Source organism: Macrosteles quadrilineatus, unplaced genomic scaffold, assembly GCF_028750875.1.
Source record: "Macrosteles quadrilineatus isolate MER2022 unplaced genomic scaffold, UCM_ALF_1.0 Scaffold_4__1_contigs__length_99947679, whole genome shotgun sequence".
NCBI lineage: Eukaryota > Metazoa > Arthropoda > Insecta > Hemiptera > Cicadellidae > Macrosteles > Macrosteles quadrilineatus.
In genome coordinates, this window is record NW_026542597.1 from 11,895,109 (window position 1) to 11,917,877 (window position 22,769).

At 34.7% G+C, this 22,769-nt stretch overlaps 1 protein-coding gene across 4 annotated transcripts in view; it reads right to left on the minus strand.

Moving 5' to 3' along the window:
- LOC128991909 (protein ECT2-like) overlaps positions 1-20,831 on the minus strand; it is a 36,447-nt gene extending 15,616 nt beyond the window's left edge. The window contains exons 1-10 of one of the 4 annotated variants that reach the window (XM_054415187.1): positions 20,526-20,831; positions 15,214-15,290; positions 12,573-12,703; positions 11,864-11,999; positions 10,716-10,928; positions 9,262-9,405; positions 7,875-8,585; positions 2,421-2,555; positions 1,595-1,823; positions 910-1,034 (exon numbers count right to left, since the gene is read on the minus strand). In XM_054415187.1, coding sequence (XP_054271162.1) covers positions 910-1,034; positions 1,595-1,823; positions 2,421-2,555; positions 7,875-8,585; positions 9,262-9,405; positions 10,716-10,928; positions 11,864-11,999; positions 12,573-12,703; positions 15,214-15,290; positions 20,526-20,619 — 1,995 coding nt within the window. In that variant the 5' untranslated portion in view covers positions 20,620-20,831. Of the gene's footprint in view, positions 1-909; positions 1,035-1,594; positions 1,854-2,420; positions 2,556-7,874; positions 8,586-9,261; positions 9,406-10,715; positions 10,929-11,863; positions 12,000-12,572; positions 12,704-15,213; positions 15,291-20,525 lie in introns of all 4 variants that reach the window. The other 3 variants (XM_054415186.1, XM_054415184.1, XM_054415188.1) reach the window with 3 other exon arrangements.
- Between the last annotated feature and the right edge of the window lie 1,938 nt (positions 20,832-22,769).

A 22,769-nucleotide genomic window follows, 5' to 3' on the forward strand; every position in this document is an offset into this window, starting at 1 on the left:
GCATTGGTATTATTGATTGTTGTTCATTATCAACACATTCTTGTTGGCTTAAATGTAATTATGTAAATATTGTGACCACTAACTAACAACTAACGACCAAACAATACAATACTTAGGTTCTATGTTTATTTACGTTGTAGGGATGGACGAGATTGGATTTTTAGTTCGAGACGAGACGTGACGAGATTTTTTATTTCTCATAAAATTTCGAGACGAGATTTCTCTTCTCATACACAACGGGAAATGCACGTTCGAAATTTTTACCTGATTTTGTAACATTGTTAGATGACTGTTTAAATACTAAAATAATGATAATAGGCAAGAATATTTAAATCTTTCATTAAATAACATCAGCATAACATTTTTTTATTAATCACGCCTAACTTATTAAAAATGCCTACGATTAGGAAACATGGTGAAATCAGTTAGGATAGAGTTCAACTTATCCTAAAATAAAATAAATCATAAAATAAAAGCAATATTAATTTTTATAAAATAGTTACTTGTTTTGACTTTTTTTATAGTAATAAAACATTCCTCACACTGCTTACACTTAACAAAACTTCTCAAATGTTATTAAAGTAATATTCACATTAAAAGAATTAAAGTAATATTTACATTAAAAGAATTAATTAAATAAGAACGCCTTCGAAAAGGAAACGCAACTACAACACGCTCCTGTATTGCGGGTATTGCATTGACTTTCTGCAGGCGTTTTTAATTTTTTTTTTTTTTTTTTTTCTTTATTCTTGTCTCGATAAAAATCTCGGCCAAAAAGTAATCTCGTCTCGTGTAACGAGATTAAAAATTTCCCGAAAATTTCCCGAAATTTTGAGACTTGACCATCCCTATTACGTTGTTATAAGCTTATCTTACTGAACTAATGTTACCAATCTGAAGTAGACTTACCGTCATGATAGTTTTGAGGGTGTTGACATAGTTGAACTCTGTCTGGACCAGTTCCAGGAACACCTGGTGTCTAGGGCTGAGGTTCTTGAGCGGAGTCTCTACCTTGGTAGGTTCTGCATCTCCTACTGAACACAACAAATCTTTACTGTGAGCGGATCAGCAATCACAATAACTAGGGATTCTGATATTTATTATGAGAGCTAGCTAGCTTGCAGTATAGACAGAAGAAACAGAAAACACATAACACTTTATCTCTTGTGGGACTTGCCTACATTTTACAAAGTCTCACAGGGTGCACAATATTGAGTGATTTCTGTGTGTACTACCTGGAATTTTTCAACCAGTAAGCTAGCTGCTATCCATTTGTTCTAAAACTTAAGCAAGGACTGTTTATTAAGACTATCACAATAAGTATAAATTGATTTCACAATTCTAATAAGTTATCCTTTCAGTTTCGGTCAGTTATAAATCAGAAAATTGAAAATTACATCACAGTTACATCTCTGTGAGCGGTTCAATTCAACTTAGTTAATTTACACACTAAAACTGGTGACAGCCTCAAAATGGTAATGGAAATCTTACTTCTATCAATAATCAAAGAAATTAATGATGAGAAAGAGTTCATCAATACACAATGGCCAAATAGGCCAGACAACAGTTTAACGAAAAACGTTTCTCAACTCACCATCGGAGAGGTTAGTGGCCGGACTATTGGTGCAGTCGAGGAAGCTGCCGCTAACACTGAGCAGCCCTGCGTCGCTGACTGAGCTCCTCCGCTTGTTGGTGGCCGGTGACACGCCAGCGCCACTAGCTAGCCTGGCCACTGCCTCCTGCAGCCGTTTGCGCTTGCGAGCTCGTGACGTTGGAGCCAGGGGAGTTGTGCGACGCGACGGACTCACCAGACTCTCCAGGTACTGTGCACACACCCAGGTTACCTCTGTGTTCTGCCCAGGACAGAGGAGTGGGGGATAAGGATACAGTTGGGGAAAAGAAGATGGAACAAGGCCGGTGTAATTTAATTAAAAGGATATCAAACAAATTTTTACATATATTCGTTTCCTTGTTTTATTGTATAAATTCATGACCAGACGACTCTAGGCCTAACTAGACCGCATTATTTTATAGATACAACATGTACAAAAGTTCAGCTGGCTCAAGCTTTTCCAAAAGCTAGGCTAGTTGGTAAATTTCAGTCTCACTTACCTCTAACAAAAATATTTATTAAAATGTATAAATTATTGTACTATTTCGTACTGAGTGGTTTCATTATAGACACAATCGACAAAATACAAATAACCCACATCCACTTGAACGTAGGCCCCTATGTTAATTTTCAGTGGAGGAAAAACTGAAGGCATTCAAATTAAAATCTGTGACCTTTTTATGATCCAGGTAAAAATTGAGACTTATAGTAAGCCTAATCCTAGTGGACAAGTGAACTATCTATTATACATCATGTTTAAAAAAAAAATTTGAAAATAACCCAAAACAGTATGAACGTTAGTACTCACATCTTCGAAGAGGTAGTCTTTCTCATCGACGCAGCCCTCATTCTGCACCGATGCCCAGAACCACTCGGCCTTGACTATGGAAGCATGCTGGGGAGCCTGATCTGGGAGTTTACTGACTGTAGACTCGTCTACGACCTGTCATTTACAAACATTGTTTGATTATGTCAGGATATACAACCGACTACAATTAACTCTTTACTCCTGAGTGTGTACAAATATGTTGTAGACACTATGCACAATCATAGCTTAAAGCTTTAGTTAAAATCAGTTACTAGTAGAGCTAGAATACCAACAAAGTAGGCTAGAAAATATCAGACGTTACACAAGTTACATTTAACAACAAAAAGATTGTAAGCAAAAGTAAGTAGACAGAAGATTTTTTGCGGATCTAGCAACACACATAAGCATTTCTAACACAAGTTTCTTTTAACCTACTTGTACATGGATTTTATAAATCTAAGCTCTATTTTAATAAATAAATTAAATTTCAAAAACATCAATTGATCAGATTTAAGGTTACTCGTTTAAGTCCTATAATAAAAATTTAAAGTGCAGTCATTAAATTAATCAGTACTTATAAAAGGCCTAAGGATTTTCTTATCTCCAGTCATAAAGCAGTTAAGGAATAAAGGGTTTCGTTTCAATAAATATAAAAAAAAAGATCAAAAGCTGGACAGAAAAGCAAAAACAAACTTAAGAACAAAAATTATGAAATGCTGAAAAATGAACAAAATAGATTGTACTTTGTACCTTAAAAGGTGTGCAAATTCTTAAATAACAGTTCCGGACTCAAAGAATAGAGTGCTATTCACAGCACAAAAAGACCCAAGATGCACAACTATTACAGTCTCATGTTCCACAATTTAAAAAATAGTTTAACTGGAACAAAAACAATTTTAATAATGAAATGGTGGTGTCTAAATAAATAATTTACCTAGTGATCATTAAAACAGACAAAGTACCAAACATTTGGTGTATTTTCAGTACTCACATTATCCTATCATAAAGAGATAAGATGTATTTGATTTTCTTTGCCAAAGCAATCCTTGCGTAAAGCACTATCTCATTGATAAAAAATTATTTACTTAATTGTTTTACATATTTACATTTCCAAGATTTTTTCATTAAGATTTGCCTGTACTGGAACAGTCTAAAAATAAAATACTTCACAAATTTTAATTTTTTTTATCACTCTGTGTTTTGTTCCTCGATTTGTTGTCACCTACTGGTACCGAAGTGGTGGTTTGTGGTATTGAGTATGATTAATTACCGTACATACAATACAATAATACGTAGTGTATAGTACTGAATGTGTGTCATTTCATATTGCAGTACAGTGTAATGTATTATACTGTACTTAAATATGAAATTAAATACCCTAAATTTTTTAAAGCAATTTTTTCATAGATGAGATCAAGCCAGATTACTGGAGCGTTTAAGCTATTAATGGCTGAATTATGTAACTTCTACTTCAATTAAGCTTTTAAAAGCAACTACAGACAGGTAAAGAAGAGTTTAAAAGAAGTACCTCACAGTCATAAAAAAATAAAATCAACATACTTTGGATTTCAGGTTAAAAACGAATCTTTGAACCTTATATGGCAAGAATACAGTGCACCATTACATGCATATCTACATATTAATAAAATTAACATTTACAAAAGTTTGGTTTGAAAATAAAGAGAAACTGAATTTAAAGCGCTATTTCAGAGTCTGTAAAATATACTTAACACATAACCAAAATCTTGTTCAAAATTATATATTCAAAATTCTGTCCTAAGTATTTTTTAATTTTCAACATAAAATGACTAATAGAAAAATTAATCACAAGGATTTAAAAAATTGCTGATTGCTATTTTTAAACGGCTAAACGATAGTAAGAGTGTTTTTGTGGTTAAATAGTAGATAATAGTTGATAAATCATTTAAGACAAAGGCAAAATCACCGAACAGCCCTGAGGGCAGCCAGCCAACTGGCACACGGTCCTGACCCCGTAATCTAACATCACACCTAGCCTGTGGACTGGAATGTCAACTACCTGTTATCATGACAGGCAATTATTGACAGTAAAAGTACCTATATATCTTCTAATTATATCAGAAAATCAGCCCAAGTGACTGATAAGGAATTATGTTGAAAAGGTAATGTTCAACCATACCTGAGAACATTACAGGCTAGGGGCTAATATACAAATAGATCACTAAACATACCACTGATGTTTTGTGTTTACGCCGAGTTTTTAAAATATTGGGGTTTAACTACCATAGATAAAATCTTTGACTATTAATACAACAACAACATAGTCCCTTAGTAGATTTCCCATCCTTATGGAACAGCTGAAGCCAATTTTATTGTTAGATCTGTCCGGTTTTCTGTAGATGTTGTTTGTTTGCAATTTGTTTCTTGTTATTTCAGTAATTTAAAACCTCGTTTAACCAAATAAAACTATCAAATCATAAACAATAACTCGTTCACTAGATATATAAGTTATGCAAGTCTAAATAACCAAACAGTGAGACACAAATAATGAGAAACCAGCCCTAAAATAATAGAAACAAATTGTAAACAAAACCCGATATCTACAGAAAACCGGACAGAACTAACAATAAAATTGGCTTCAGCTGTTCTATAAGGATTGGAAATCTACTAGGGGACTATGTTTTATCTATGGTACTACTTCATTAACTGTGACAGCCTTGTTTATTAAATGCCTATCACATAGCAAAATTCCCCCCTCCGCAGCAAACCTGCAGACTAAGCGAATTTCCATTTGCCTTATTGGATTTACACTAAAATGTCTCCTTAAAAATATCACATTTATTCCCTATTTAAATAGAATCAGTTTAACACATACTTAGGTTTGCTGCAACAGGGAGGGTAAAAGTGTTTTTTATGTAAAATGTTAATAGTTAGTAAGAAATAAAAACATTTTCTAAATTTGGGCAAAAAATGTTAATAAACAAGCAAACTACAACAGTTTACTTATTCTCCATAAGAATAACATGGGAATTTTAAATTTACAATTTTTTGAAATTTTCTCCGTAACCATAAGGTGCATTATAACGCTTTATATACTAAATTATTTGTTTTTTTAAGCTCTACAAAATAGTTTGGAAAGAAATTGCAAAATTTTATGTTTTTTGAGTCAAAAGTGGGAAAAACCCATTTTTACCCCATAAAACCCCCATAAACCCCCGTTCCCATGGTCCGATCATGCTGGTTCGCGAACTCGTTCGAATAAACGTAGGTTTACACGTTTGTACCAAATTTCATCAAAATCGGATCGTTTTTGCTCGAGTTATTGCGCTAACGGACACATATATAAATAAATATATATATATATATATATGAATTTGAACGGATGGTGTTTTTGGCCTCTGGGGACATCAAAATGAAAAAGTAAATCGGTCCCGGGTCCAGGTCTTACCATGAGTAATACGGTAATAGCTTATTCCTTATATGGGAAATTCGCTAAAAGGTGTTTTTGTGTATCGGTTCACTCAAACTGGATCCGTCATGTGCAAATGTCCACACCCAACATATTCAGTAACATCTAGAATTCTTTCTGAAGTATCCTCGGACGTTTCATTTGACAGCTCCAGTTTGAGCAAACACCAATACACAAAACAAATTTGTAGTATTTAATAAACAAGTCCGCCACAGTTTATGAAGTAGCCAACACAAAATGCACCACATCAAAACAAACTCAAAACATGCTCTTTCCATTGTTGGTATCAACAGCTGTTAATCACTAAAAAAAAACACACAAAAAATACGTGTTTAGTTTAGCACCATTATTTGTTTCCCCCCTTGAAACATCAATGTCGTGTTTTGTGATCTATTTGTGTATCTACTAGCCCTTCGACTCTAATTTTCACAGACTCTAAACCGTTACCAAATAATTAAAAATAACCTGAGTTATTTAATTAAAAATTTAAGAATTGATAAGAGTACATTGTAGGAAATAAGTGCAATAGATAGTAAACAACGAAAAGCTGTCACCACTATGTTACCAACGAGCTTTAGAAGGCTACCACAGTTAACAAAATACATAGTGCAAAACCAAACATAGTGTTAGTTTTTAGAATAAAGTAACATTCCTCTACAAACCAGCAAATAAGAGTAAACTTTTCGTCTCAAGCTAACCTACTTTAAATTATTAAATAAATACCAATAATTCACAGTTAAAATATTGTTTGTATTATATTTCTAAAATGTTACCAATTAACAATTTTTAATTGGCAAAATTTGCGTTTTAACATGAAAAGTTAAAAGTATTTCTGAACTTTTGAATGTACTACCCAAAGAGCAAGTTTACATGAATTGATCAAATAACAATTCCTAATTTGTAAAATATTTCACCAAACTGTTTACAATTACATGAACTAAAAATAACTCACTACCACAATTATAAAAAATAATATTGAAAAATTGACTTTCCAACTACTAGGCCTATTCTGTTACAAATTTAGGCAAATTGTATAAGAAAAACAATTAAGGAACAAACAAGTAACATTCAATTACTGAACAATTAACGAACAACATGACATTCACACTAACCAGTTAGATCAAGTTTCCTCTTCCTTGAAAGCAGAAAACCATTTTTATAAGTAACTTTACTAACGAATTAATATAACTCAAATTGTATTTTTATTTGATAATCACTACTTTTCAATGAAAACTATGAAGTTAAATTTCAAAATCAAATTTGATTTGCACACTGCATTACACTATAAACTTTTAAACCCCACACCAAAGCAGAAAATGTTTTAATTAAAAAGTTGTGATAATTTTAAACTTAAGGAAGTTAGTTTTCCCATAATCCAGTGCATTGAACTTAACAGTAGGTTGTAGATTCTAATCCGCATTAGTTGGAAACAATGACAACATGCTGACTAAAATATGACTAAATATGTATTTCTTAATCATATCAACAATGCATGACTCAGTCAGTACATAGCAAACTTTCGAAACCAGTCTAGCTTTATACGAATATCACAGTAGATTAGAAAATTCCACTGATACTATAAACTAATTTAGTTTGTAAGATTTTCATTAGGATTTAGTAACAACCTTCATATCGAGGCATTTCACTTTATGAAAGACAATCAACCAAATTCCAACTTTTCCCAAAAAATATTACATTCCCAAGACAAGTTATTATTGGTCCTATAACAAGACCTGGTAACCCATCAAGGTAGTGACAGGATTTATTACAAAATGAATATGAACATTTTATGATATTAAAATATGATAAATGATGGTTAGCATGAGACATTAATGTGCTTTCTACAGACCAAGGTTTTCTTTATCAGTAAATTTCAACATATTGGAACACTTGGAAATAAAAAGATAAAAACTCCAAGTGTGCATACATTATAACAGTGTTGAACAGAAAACCTTGATCTGTGGGATGAAATGAACGTTGTGAGATAGCAAACTCAAGATAAGTACCATAGGCATGCCGTGAGACTCCTCTTGTCCAGTGATGTTTCCCAGAGAAGGGGATGAGGCTAGGAGAGGGGTAGGAGGGGGTGGGGGAGGCATGGACTTGTCATTCACTCTAGGAGAGGCTTTCATACAAACATCACTGCTAGAGATCCACCTAGCCAACGTGTGCGTCTTCATTTTGAACGACTTCCGCAGAGAAGAATGAGCAAACTTTTTAAACCCTTGACTCGGGGACTTTTTAAATTTCCGATTTTGATTCAACTCAGAAGGACTCATCGTTTTCCGCCTTTTCGCATCAAACTTGGGGGAGGCGCATTCGTCATTGTCGGAAAAGTCAAGTTCCTTTTTTGCACAAATTTTATTGGGCGAAATCGTAAGCGGGGAAGATTCCTTGATGGGTGTCAAATCCGTTTTGTTCTTACGATTCGAAAAAGGAGAATTGTAACCCGGAGAAGTTGGCGTGAGGGACAATCTTCTTCCGATCTTTTCGCTGGAAGTTTTCATCAGTTCGATTTTAGCCTGGGCGATTTCTTTGTGGAACGGATGATCGGGGGAGATATCCATGGCCGAGATAGCCTCGGACTTGGTCGGGGATATGTCCATAGCCTCGCTACAAGGAGTGGATGTGGAGGGGAGAGGGGTGCAGGGGGGTGGGCTTTGAGGCACCCATGCTCCTGCTTTGATCAAGTCATACGTTACGGCACTATCCAGAACCTGGTAGGAAGCAAGCATGGTGTACATTAGTCAGGCTAACTATGGCATCGTCTAGGCCTTTCTTCTACAAGTCACAACATTCCATGGTATTCTTTTGGGAATTAAAATATTTTACATGTTACATAAAGAGGAGAGCCATAATTTTAGTACAATTAAGGCTACAACGCCTGACACACTTCTTGTGAACTCAGATAATTATTGTATCCATCCCAACGTTAACACTTCTGAAAATTTTACTATGATTTTTAGACAGTTGCAAGTTCAAGAATTAAGATTTAACATTGTAAAAGAAAGACCTTGACGAAAAGCTAAAACTGTTAAATAAAAATAACATTCTGTAGAAATAAAATTAACTCAAATGTCACTGTCATGCATGGGGAAATGCCGGTGGTTCACTAGCAAGGAAACCAAACATTACAACGGAAACTATTCACATTTTACAAAAAAACGCTCGTTTGCAAAACCTTTTTTAATATAACAAAACTGTCATGTGTAGATCTAAAATTAATAAAAACTAAACAAAACATTGTGGAATCAAATTTGAAAATCAGGCCAAGCTATCAAAACTGTGTACATTTTCAACATTATTGCCAAATACAAAAAATGTGTTCAAATTGTCAAAGTGAACCACTAAAACTCAACAAGATAGACTTGAAAACAAAATGATCAGATTTACCATGTGACTGCACATTGCGTCTTCGTGGTCCGTCAATGTTCCCCCGTTCTGGACGAGTACTTCAGCCATGTGCTTCTGCTCGTCCTCTGGGAACCCCAGGAAGCACACTCTTGCACCTTGGAAAGGCTTCAGTTTGTGACAGGTCTAAAACAGGGGTGGAGAACAAGGGATTATCTCTGTTTCAGTCAAGCAATAAAATGTTTTAATATTAACAACAACAAAAACAAACAATTTATTAAAATAAAATAAATTTTCCTTAAGTAAAAAAATTCCAATTACTGACTCAATTGAATCTCAAGTCACTATTAAATTATTTAAATGTTGAATTTTGGCTATTTGCTATATAGGCCTACATAACTGAGAGCTGAGCAAGAACTCGTTTTATTGTAGTTTGAGAAATATATATTTGGTTGTAGAATTCCACTTAATTTTTTTTTTTTTCCTTTATATTGAATTGATAAAACTTTTTAATACAGTGGAATAGAAAAGCAATTTAACTTAGTCCAAACTGATGAATACAGTACCCATACCTCTGAAATAATAATTAACAACTATCAGATGTATTTAGCCTAAAACAAAAACAAACTCTTATCACCCATGTCAAAACCATGGAAGACGCAAAATATGGTAATACCCCCGCCGCAGCAAACCTGCAGACTAAGCGAATTTCCATTTGACTGATTGGATTTACACTGAAATGTCTACTTAAAAATATAACATTTATTCTTGATTTAAATAGAATTAGTTTAACAAGTACTTAGGTTTGCTGCATCAGGGAGGGTAAAACTTTTTTTTTGTAAAATGTGAATAGGTAGTGAGAAATAAAAACATTTTCCAAATTTGATCAAAATATGTTCACAAACAAGCAAACTACAACAGTTTACTTATTCTCCATAAGAATAACATGGGAATTTTAAATTTACAATTTTTTGGAATTTTCCCTGTAACTATTAGGCGCATAATAACGCTTCAATATACTAAATTATTTGTTTTTTTAAGCTCTACAGTATGGTTTGGAAAGAAATTGCTAAATTTTATGTTTTTTGGGTCAAAAATGGGAAAAACCTATTTTTACCCCATAAAATCCCCCGTTCCCATGGTCCGATCATGCTGGATCGCGAACTCGTTCGAATAAACGTACGTTTACACGTTTGTACCAAATTTCATCCAAATCGGATCATTTTTGCTCGAGTTATCGTGCTGACGGACACATATATATATATATATATAAATATATAAATATATATATATATATATGAATTTGAACGGATGGTGTTTTTGGCCTCTAGGGACCTCAAAACGAAAAAAAAAATCGGTCCCGCGTCCAGGTCTTACCATGAGTACTACGGTAATAGCTTATTCCCTATATGGGAAATTCGCTAAAAGTAGGTTGAATACTAGATGGCGGCTAAACTGTTATTTAAATAAAATATTGAATGAGAACCAAAACTTACGATGACACTGGAATCAGCAGCAGAATACTCTGGTTGCGATCTCATTGCCCATGCGTCGTGTACCCAGGTGGCTGCCACGATGGGCACACGGAACGTCATGGCGTACTGGTACTTGGAGCCACCACAGCGCTGAGCCACTAGATGCGTCACCTTACTGTTCATCTCGCTGCGGATACTGCCTCCCATGTTGTGGATCTTCTGTATCAGCCGCTTCTACACAACAATAACATTGGTTTTTCCTTATGAAATTATTTTTAATTATTTGTGGAGGCCTATTTAAGAGAACCAGGGTGTGATAGGGTTCAAGGAACTAAGTTTTAAAGATAGTTTGTAAAGATAAAAGGCTTAAATGATTGGAAAAGAGTCTGTCCTGGCACAAAAAATACAAAACTTAACACTGTACACAAATTAGAATATTTATTCAATATTTCCCCCGACTTTAGTAACAAACATCCAACAAATAATAATAATCGTTTTACTGTTGCAAAACAATTAGCATTGAAAAAATGTTTGTATACATATACCTCTATGAGATGTAACCCTAAAGTATTAAGTATATTCTGGTGCAATAGGAATCTGAAATCTTGTGTATTTTTTCAAAACAACAGTGTGTTCAATGTCATTAGCTGACTCAATGCTTATCCGAAAATACTATGAATAATTTGAAATTTGAAAATACATCATCATTGTTTAAACAATTGTGTTAAGGTCCATTTCCTATCCTGCGACTGTTACGACTCTAGCCGCGCGGCTCTAGCCACGCGTCTACACACCTCAAAATTCGTATGTATAAACTATAAATTCGTTACAGCCGCGCGACTGAAGCGACTGAACTGCTCACGGAGCAGTCCAGTCACGCGGCTGTTTTTCAGGGAATGCACTCAAAATATGCGTTTACTCTTTCTTTTTAGATATTCAATAAATAGCAACAGATCGACTATCATTAAAAAATCATCTCAGAAGTCGCTCAGGTATTCCCACCTCCTGCGACCAAGTCGCGAATAAGTCACAGTCACCGAGTCGCCTAGTGTGCTCATAGCCATAGTGAAAGCAGTGGAAAATAAACAAATGTTCGACAACAAGGCTTTAAACTTTAAATTAAGTTGGCAGTATAATAAAGTTTCAAGGATAATGTTGTAAATGTTTACCAGTTCTTCTTTCTTTCGGAAGCCGGTGAACGCCACGATGAGACCCCACATAGCCAGGCTGTATAGAGGCCTGTTGTTGTGGGGTAGTGGCTCTTGTCTAGCAGCCAACTCCCGCAGGGCTGTGGTCCCGAGCAATCTGTCACAAACATTCAACCAATCACTTTCAGTCTGGTTGTATTAAACATCTTGCGAAAAATGCATTGACATCTTTTATATTCAAAATTTTCTAGTATGGGCTATTTTCTTGTCTCCCAAGTGGGGACATGCAGGCCAAACCTTTTATATAAAAAAAACTGTTTGGGTTGTTGTTACAAAAAACATTGTGAGAAAAATTTACGTGTGTGTCTCGGTTTAAAATAGGGTCGAGCCAAAATCAGACTGCTTGGGAAAGTATTGATTACTTAAAATGTTAATAGTTAAAATACAATTGGGTTTATAATAGGCTTACATTGTATATTAATTGCGCAATCTTTATAGACGCTTCTGCCATTGCGAGAGTAAAAGCTGGGATCCAAAACATCCTTCAATAAATTAGCCAGCTTCAAATATAATAAGCTTGAATAAATCAAACAGTCTCTTGGACAGACTGTTGGCCTAAAACGACCCACAGATTTCAGGGACCCTGCAGACCCCATAGAACTCTCTGGCAGCTCCCTTGATTGCTTGTAATTGTTAGTATACTCAACAAAAGATGCAAATTCTTTCATACCTGTGACCAAGTTTGTGCAGATTATCAAACACATTGCCTTCAAACTCTTCCAGAACGAAGTATATTGTGTTGACAGGTAAATCTTGCCATTCAGATCCATCTTCTGACGTCAGCACTTCCAAGCCAAACCCCTGAGACAATCGTTAAAATATTAGAGTATAACAAAAATATTTGTCAGTTAATAAACAAATATTGAGCCTAGAAACAAAAGTTTCAAATAGTTTCTAGTGTGAAAATCACAAAAATGAATAATTTTTTTTCATGTAGCAGAATCTCGATTACAAGTCTCTCATGGTAATTATTGCAAAATAATTGTTATCACGGTTGACTGCTTATTGAGATTTTTCAATAACATGTGATTCGGGTAGTATAAAAAGTGAGTAAGCCTATTTGAAAATGACACTTATCAAGGTTCCACTGTACTGTATTATTCTTTTCCATGCACAATAAGCAATTGGTTTAAGATCTAGGTCCTAGAGTAGGCCGATGGCCCTCGCAAAAATCACTTATTTTTCAACTATGGAAGTGAAAACGATACAATAGGCCTATAGCATAATGTTTTTTGTATCATCAGCTGGCTAGAATTGTTATTAAATCAAATCATACATCTTTAACTACAAAGAGAGATGCATTTTCTGCCAATGGCTTGTACAATATTTTGTTGATTTAAGCTAGGTAAGTAGGCCTACATAACAATTTTAACCTCTTGTAATTGAGTTATTTTTTTTTTATCTAAAAGATCAAATAAATTAATGGCCTAAAGTTTAATAGTTCTAATAACTCAAGCTTTAGTTAGATTACCAAGAATTAAATCTACTAGGTACAGAAAAAATTGAGAAAATCTAATTTTTAAAGAGAGTGATAAAAAGATAATTTAAAATAAAAAGAGAATTATTTTCAACAACTGTAACATATTTAACACTTTGTAACTGGAGTAATCTTAATGTTATCACACTAAACAAACATATCGTTTAGCTAAGTTGTGCAATTTCAAAACAAATATGTCATTGTAGTGACAACAGTCTGCACTTTGTGCTTCAACAGAAGTTATATTGATTGTTTTTAATTAGGTTCGTGGAACTGTAACTCATTAGTTCTGACGGCTTCCGTTTGCAATATGTAAAAACAAATGGGATTGTTCACCAAGCAATTGACCGAAACTTTTAGAAACAATCTTGAGTTGAAAAGTAAAGTACAACCAGCCAAACACGAATTGGTGAAAGAAATACCCCCGCCGCAGCAAACCTGCAGACTAAGCGAATTTTCACTTGTCTGATTAAATTTTTGGTAAAATATTTCCATAAATAAGACATATTTATTCCCAATTTAAATAGCATTAGATTTAACGAGTGCTTAGGTTTGCTGCTACGTATAAGGTAAAAAGTGTTTTTTGACCAAACGTCAATAGTATAGTATGAAATAAATAAATTTGCCAAATTTTATCAACGTATATCCATAAACAAGTAAACTACAACAGTTAAATCATTTTCTCTATAAGAATAACATGGGAATTTTAAATTTAAACTTTTTTGAATTTTCTCTGTAACCATTAGGCATAAAACAATGCTTCAATATACTAAACTATTTCTTTTTTTTAGCTCTACAAAATGGGTGGGAAAGATATTCCAAAACTTTATGTTTTTAGGGTCAAAAATGGGAAAACCCCATTTTTACCCCCCATAAACCCCCGTTCCCATCGTCCGATCATGCTGGTTCGCAAACTCGTTAGAATAAATGTAGGTTTACATACCAAATTTCATTAAAATCGGATCATTTTTGTTCGAGTTATCGTGCTAACGGACATATATATATATATATATATATATGAATTTGAACGGTTGGTGTTTTTGGCCTCTAGGGACCTCAAAAGGAAAAAGTAAATCGGTCCCGGGTCCAGGTCTTACCATGAGACCTACGGTAATAGCTTTTTCCCTATTATGGAAAATTATCTAAAATGATACCTATTAATTAAAACAGTTTATTTCAGCATAATTAATCATTAATCAAAATCAAGTTAACACAAATTATAAACCTTATTATGCCATTATAGTAGGCCTAGTCCTGAAAATACTGAACACCTATTATACACAAATTAAGTTACCTTCAGGTACCTAAGTTAATTTTTCACGAGAAGCAACAAATCATCAAATAAACTTAAAAGAAAAAGTTTGTTTTTATTCTTACAAATGTCCATACTTTTCACGTTTCACCGACCCAAAACACATCTCTATTCTTCATTCACGACAAGAAATATATGTCACTGGACATTTCTATCAAGAAATAAATAAATCTTATTTAGAAAAATCAAATTTGTTGTAGCTTACTTCAAAATTACAAAACAATCTAATTAACTACCCTGACTGTAATTCTCTCGTTAGTGCAGCAAAACTACTACAAGGTATATGTAGAGCGTAACATTAAGCTAACCATGACTGAGCCACATTATGAGTGGGGAATCATTATTGAATCAAACTGCCCAGTAAAAAACTTGATACGGAATGCTCACTCATAATAAACCTACTATAAAAAAAGACTTCATGAATTATACAGTAGCCAGAATTATTGTATACCTTTAGTAACATTTATTCATAGAAACAAACAGTGCACGTAGCTTTAGCTTAAGAAAGAAGCTCAAAATTACCTTTGCTGCTTTTTCAACTTCTACATCCAAACTCGCGGCTCCAACAAGGCACAACTTTGATCCTGTTGTTAAGACACCTGAAAAAATCAAATATTAACAAGAGATAAGCATTTTAGATGCGGTCACATTCAGATAATTTGATGGAACTTTTGAGTTTTTTAGATTTCATTTTGTGTGTGTTTAGCCTAACCGTTGGTTCATTTATGTTCTTCTAAAGGAACAGTTGAACTAGGGTCAACGTGGGTAATTGTGAACGCCAATGACAAATTTTTCAGATAAACGCAATTTACAAAAAAATTGTAAGCAGTTTTAAAAATGTGGTCAGTGTTATAGCATTATACATATTTTGGGCTTAATATTTCATACAAGCTGATTTCATACCCTATTTAGTGAAGGAGTTATTCCGCATTCACAATTGCCCGGATGGCATTCACAATTGCCTACAATTTTGGGGTAAATGTAAACTCAGTTGAGAAAAATATTAAGTTAGGCTACATACTACAGCATAGAAAGCCTAATTCAAACTGTTCACAAATTCCCCACTTTCAATGGCATGTGACAAAAAATAAGCGTACAAATGAGATTTTCTGTGGTACTTTGAAATAGTTAGAAAATCACGATGATCCTGAAGAAGTAGGTAGGCCTAGTGATATTGATGTAAATTATCAGCCAGATTCCTAGCTATGGTTAGGCTATGCATTCTTAGCTAACCAAGCTGTTTAGCCTACAAATACGCACGTCAGCTGTCTGCTACAATATTTTCGGAACTAAAATGAAAAGCTTAGGGTGGAGTGGGGTAAGTGTGACCTAAAAATCATAAAGTTCATCTTTACAATTTTTTTTTTCTCGGTTATTTATAAAGCTAGAAACTTGAAATTTTTAACACTTAAACTTTGGAAATATCTTTATTGGTAAAAAAAAAACAATGTGATAAACTTAAATGCTTTTACTTAATTTTTTTTTTACTTACAAAAAATGCCTGCCAGCTGTCACACTTGCCCCATGGGGTCGGGGCAAGTGTGATAGCGGCCTCTATAAATTCCTGTATCTCTTTTAATGGTAAATGGGGCAATTGTGATAAATACCCAGTTAGTGCTCATTCAGGAACATTTTGATTTAAGTCCCTATCATTCTTACTTTTTGAGATATTTACAAATGAAATAAAGACGTACAAATCTGCGGAAATTTGTAAAAACTTGCATCAGATCACACAGATTAACATCAGATTAGGTATATCAGATCACACTTGCCCCGGGTGTCAGTGTCACACTTGCCCCAGCCATTGAAAATTTCCGGGGTAAGTGTGACATGTGGTTTTAAATTTAATGATAAATTTGTCCCTACACGTTTAAAATTTTTTTTTCTAAAAGTTTAGCTTTTAGGCTCTTTAAAAATCTGAGTTTGATATAAATTGGTCAAAATTTAAAATAACTACAAATTAAACAAAATTTCCGAACAAACTTAGATTTTGACCTAAAATGTCGGACTTATAAAAACCAATAAAATCAACATACAGTAGTTGCTAAATTGATAAAAAAAAACTATGTAACTAGATACCTTATATGTCAAACATTATTTCTATGACAAAACCAATTTTTTTCAGCGATTCCCAAAAAAAAAGATGGCCCGGCTATCACACGTAAACCCCGCTGTCACACTTACCCCACTCCACCCTATAGAAACAGACATCAGGAGAAAGCTCTGAATCTGCTTAAAAAACGATACCTAACTCGATCCAGTTCAATCCGATTCAATCAGTCCCAGATCCGTCGCCGTAAACAGTGTTTGTGCGTCGCTTTTACGACACATAACAATCGGAGGGTTAAGTTACCTACATTAGTCAGGCAGACCTTAATAAGTTAGGTTAGATAGTGATGGTCCAAGATGGGATTTGGAGCCTACTCCCACCGTTTATCTAAAAGTTGTTGACAAACTAATGGGAGAAAGTATGTGTCAGATCGATAATACCGTTTACTTTATGATGGTGTAAAATCCATTCAATGCATGTGTTTGTGGTGAGGGTGTCAAGTTACTAACTTAAGTTAGTTAGGTAACTTACTTACTGATATTTGTCTACTAACTTAGCCTAACTTAAAACTTATGGCACTCATGTTGGGTTTAAGGAAGTTCTCTAGGTTTAGTTGTGTTTCGGTCCAGTACCCTGGTAAAGGATGTTGAAGTTCGCATCGCCAAGGATGACCTAAGTAGGTGACTTAAGTACCTACCTAAGTTTAGGCCTACGGTACTTAAAGACTCTTGGAGGGTTAAATAAATGGGTAGGCTTCTCAGCAAAGGTGGGCCTACATCAAAATCTAGCATACAAAACCTATGGTTGTTGGGGAGCTCATCAGCACAAACGAGGTCTTGCTTGGGTGTACGTTTTTAGTCTATTAACACGTTCGCTACTGAGCGTCGCATATATGCGACGCCGCGGTCATTGCCACAGACCGAGGTATACATTTGAATCTTACACATAGACCGACTGTCACTTAGATAACAGTACACACAGACCACGGGCGAAAACCTGTAAAACAGCGATCATTTACATTGTAATACGCTACAATGGTGTTTGTAAATAAATTATTCTTGTTTATTTGTATTTTTTATAACCTTTTGTAATGCCGCATATTTGCGACGCCCGGTCTACAGCGAAGACAATAATGAAAATTATCATAGTTTTCTTGAAATAGACTAAACGTCGCATATATGCGACGGTTAATTTTTTTGTGTTTTAAGGTGAAAGTAAGTAAAGAAATAAACAGATTATTCAAGAACAGTTTATAACTGAACAAATATAAAAGCTACATAGGATAATGCAGCGTACATACTGCATACGGTACCTACATACATACAGTGATGCAGAAAAGTAAAGACAAGTTTTTCCAACTATTAATATGACGTCACCAATCATCATATCCACAGACCAAGCGACGCAGTTGTGCGTCAGACATCTCTGTAGACCACTGCAGGGAATTCAGTGCCTTCAAATAGACCACTACAAAGATATATAAGCATTTTAATAACATTAGAACCCCGACGCAGATATGCGTCGGCAGTCTATTTTAATGTGACTAGCCGTCGCATATATGCGACGGCAGTCCGTGGGTGGAAACCGGCCGTCGCATATATGCGTCGCTGGTCCACGTGAATGGAAAATTGGTAATTATATCGACCTCCGGACCTCACCCGAAATTAAATTTTTTTTTTTTCAAAATGGTCGAAATTTCACGCTGATTTCAAAAATGATTGTCGTTTTTTTCGGAAACGTCCCGTTTTCCCGGAAAATGGGAAAAACGGGAAAAATATTTTTTTCCTCAAAACCCATGTTGTGGGTACTCAAATTATGCGGAATTTCCTCCTGAACAAGAATATGTAAATTTCATTACGATCGGACCACTATTAAGTAAAATATCACCGAAAAACGGGAAAACGGGGAAATTTCTTTTTTACTCAAAACCCATGTTGTGGGTACTCAAATTGTGCGGAATTTCATCCTGAACAAGAATATGTAGTTTTTATTACGATTGCTTTTAAGTAAAACATCACCGGACAGGTTAACTAACCTAACATAACCTAACTTAGTTTTAGATAAGTTAGGTTAGGTTAGGTTACGTTACGTTAGGTTGGTTTAGGTTAGGTTGAGTTTTGTTAGGTTAGGTTAGCTTAAGTTAGGTTAGGTTTAGTTAGGTTAGGTTGAGTTTTGTTAGGTTAGGTTAGGTTAGGCTAGGTTAGGTTAGGTTAGGTTAGGTTAGGTTAGGTTAGGTTAGGTTAAATTAGGTTAGTTTACTTACAATACTCATGTTATTAATAAACTAACCCAACCTAACCTAACTTACGAACTTAGGTTAGGTTAGTTTAGGTTAAGTTAGGTTAGTTTACTTACAATACTAACCTTACCTAACCTAACCTAACCTAACTTATCCTAACCTAACCTAATCTAAGTTCCTAAGTTAGGTTAGAATAGTTTATCAATAACATGAGTATTGTAAGTAAACTAACCTAACCCAACCAAACTTAACCTAACCTAACCTAACAAAACTCAACCTAACTAGGTTAGGTTAGTATTGTAAGTAAACTAACCTAACTTAACCTAACCTAAGTTCGTAAGTTAGGTTAGGTTGGGTTAGTTTATTAATAACATGAGTATTGTAAGTAAACTAACCTAATCTAACCTAACCTAACCTAACCTAACATAACATAACCTAACCTAACCAAACTTAACCTAACCAAACTTAACCTAACCAAACTTAACCTAACCTAACCTAAACTAACAAAACTCAACCTAACCTAAACCTAACCTAACCTAACTTAACCTAACCTAACCAAACTTAACCTAACCTAACAAAACTCAACCTAACCTAAACCAACCTAACCTAACCTAACCTAAACTAACCTATCATAGCCTAACCTAACTTATCTAAACCTAAGTTAGGTTATGTTAGGTTAGTTAACCTGTCCGGTGATGTTTTACTTAAAAGCAATCGTAATAAAAACTACATATTCTTGTTCAGGATGAAATTCCGCACAATTTGAGTACCCACAACATGGGTTTTGAGTAAAAAAGAAATTTCCCCGTTTTCCCGTTTTTCGGTGATATTTTACTTAATAGTGGTCCGATCGTAATGAAATTTACATATTCTTGTTCAGGAGGAAATTCCGCATAATTTGAGTACCCACAACATGGGTTTTGAGGAAAAAAATATTTTTCCCGTTTTTCCCATTTTCCGGGAAAACGGGACGTTTCCGAAAAAAACGACAATCATTTTTGAAATCAGCGTGAAATTTCGACCATTTTGAAAAAAAAAATTTTTAATTTCGGGTGAGGTCCGGAGGTCGATATAATTACCGGAAAATTTTGTACCATTGCAGTAGCGAACGTGTTAAGCTAAAACTTATTAACTTAATGGGCCTAAGTTAGGCTATTGTAGTTGGGCTACCTAGGCTAACTTAACTTGTTTTAGCCAGAACGAAACGAAGAACAAGACCAAGCTTAGCTCAAAAGTTGTGGGTTTGAATGACTTGGGACTAGGCCTAATCCAAGGCCAGTGTGTTAGTAGCCTAGGGCCTAGTTTCGTTGACAACACTAAACGTAACTAGCCTATCTTACTTTAAAGTTAAGATCAAATTGACATAGGTAGGCATACGTTGTAACGAAAACGCGAATAAGCTGTATGTAAGCCTAAGCCAAGGCCGATCTAATAACACTTTGGAAAAACGACTGTTGGCCGAGGCAGACGGACTATCTTTTGTGTAGATAAACTACATTAGATGTAAAATGTTAAATAATTAGTACTCAGGATAAGCAAACTTACTATCTTTGGAGTTTTCATCATCAAGGTCGCTGCTTTCAACAGATTTCAGTTGTTTAATAGTATTTTTACTGCTACTATCATTGGCCTCCTCCATCTTGAAAATCGTGTAAAAAGAAACATAAATTGAGACTTTATTATGCTCTCAAAACAAAAACACTGCACTTTCCTATCACTACACACTCACTCTACAATTGTAAAACAATAATCCTCCGTTATATTCGCAACATTATCACGTCACCAAACACAACGCCTCCTCAAATAAGATAAAATTTACAAATATTTCAATGCCACATTAATGAATGGAACTGAGCGCAACCGTGCAAAAGCTTCAAAATGTTATAGAAACATTTTGATTGGTTAGTTGTTGGTTAAGAATTGGTCACGTGATTATAATTTTAAACTCACCTTGGCGGTTGATGACTTTCAAGGACGACTAAACTGAAATGAGTTGAGTAAATATCTTATTTGTTGAATACATGTAATAGCATACCTGTGTATGATGAAAATGATATCACTGAACGTTTAGTGTTAGTTTTCGCGATTTAAATTGAAGAAGAAACGAGTCAATGACCATAGTAATAGTTATTTGTGCAACTAGTGAGAAAAGTGAGCAATTGACTCACTCGAGAGAAATCCTTCCTCACGAGCCGTAGGTGAGTGAGGAATGGTTTCTCGAGTGAGGCAATTGTACTTTGAACTCGAGTTGCACATTATACTTTTCCTACAGTTACCATAAAACAAATAAATTTGTGAAGAAACATAACCTATTTTTACACAAAAGTGAACTTTTAATATAACATTTAATGTGAAGAGACAAATACAACAGTACAACAACAGCTGACCAGCTGATTTACAGCCAGTGCTGCCAACGTATTTCGCGCGCATACGACGTTGCCTGCAGGTTACGCGCTCACTATTTCGTGCCTTCACGTTGCAAATCTGGAGTGAGACAAAGTAATTAGAGTGAGATGAGCGAATTGGCCACTTTGCTTTCTCAAATCAGTGAGAGAACATGTACATTGTTAGGTAACTGTAGGAAATAGTTATTTGTGTAACTAGTGGTGAAAGTGGCACTTTGCTGCACACGAGGCGGAATGATCTCGAGTGCAGCAAAGGCCTTTTTCACTCGTGTTACACATTATATTTTTCCTGCAGTCACTATAAAGCATATAAATAATTAGTCTTTCAAACACTATACAACACGCTTTTAGGTTCAGCTGGCAACACAAATGGTGCCCTAGAGAAAGTAGTACCCGCGGTCCGTATCACTCCGCTATTTTTCCTCGGCAAGAAATGTGCTCCGCGATTTGAGAATATAGTTCCGTATGTTTTTGTAATTTGAAGTGGTTTCCGCGCCTAAAAAGAATGCTTTAAAGGTATTTTCTTGTTTATTAAGATCGTAGGAATGTTTTAAAAACGTTGAAAAGAAAAGTCCAGAAAGTTCAGAAATACCGAAACTATAAACACGAAATGACAGGTTAAATCGTAGTTATAATAGTCAATCAGCTGCTCATGGTATTATTATCTTAAAGTGTTGCCAACCTATTTCCAAGCGTACACGGATTACGTGCATAATAGAACCACGCTGTTTTGTGTTGTTTCGTTGGAATCCTGATGTGCGGCAAAGTATAAACCGTACGGCAAAGTATAAATATGCACCAATTAGCAGCTTTCTGTACTATAAACAGTACAAGGAAGCCAACATTGTCGGGTGACTGTAGGAAAAATAAATTATCAATGAGTGACTGTACAAGTTGTTGGCGGCCTGTTAGTACCTGTTGAGTTGACCCATTGTTTATGTATTATTATTATTGTTATATACATATTGAATCTTATATTGCTACATGTTCATCTATTGTTATATTCATTTCTTGTTAAACTTACTGTTATATTACCTGTTCCTGGTAGACATGCCGCCCCTGTGTTAAAATCAAAAATAACTATAGCAAGCACAAAGAAATGCTACGCTGTATAACTATTTCTTGGATATTTAATCTGTTTTTACTTTCCCAGTAAACTTCCTACAACTGTGGTCAATTGGGAATATCTATTTAAAAAAAAATCGTTGAATAATTGGCTCTTTTGGTCTTTTGGTTTTGAAAAGCTATTGTTTCAAAGCAGATGACAAGAGTTTTTTTCTGTACTGGGAACACAGCACTCAAAAAATGGTTTAATACATAAATATCAGTGGGAATATTTTTAATTTTTCCGCCATATTTCAGACAAACATCGTCCAAGTGTGCA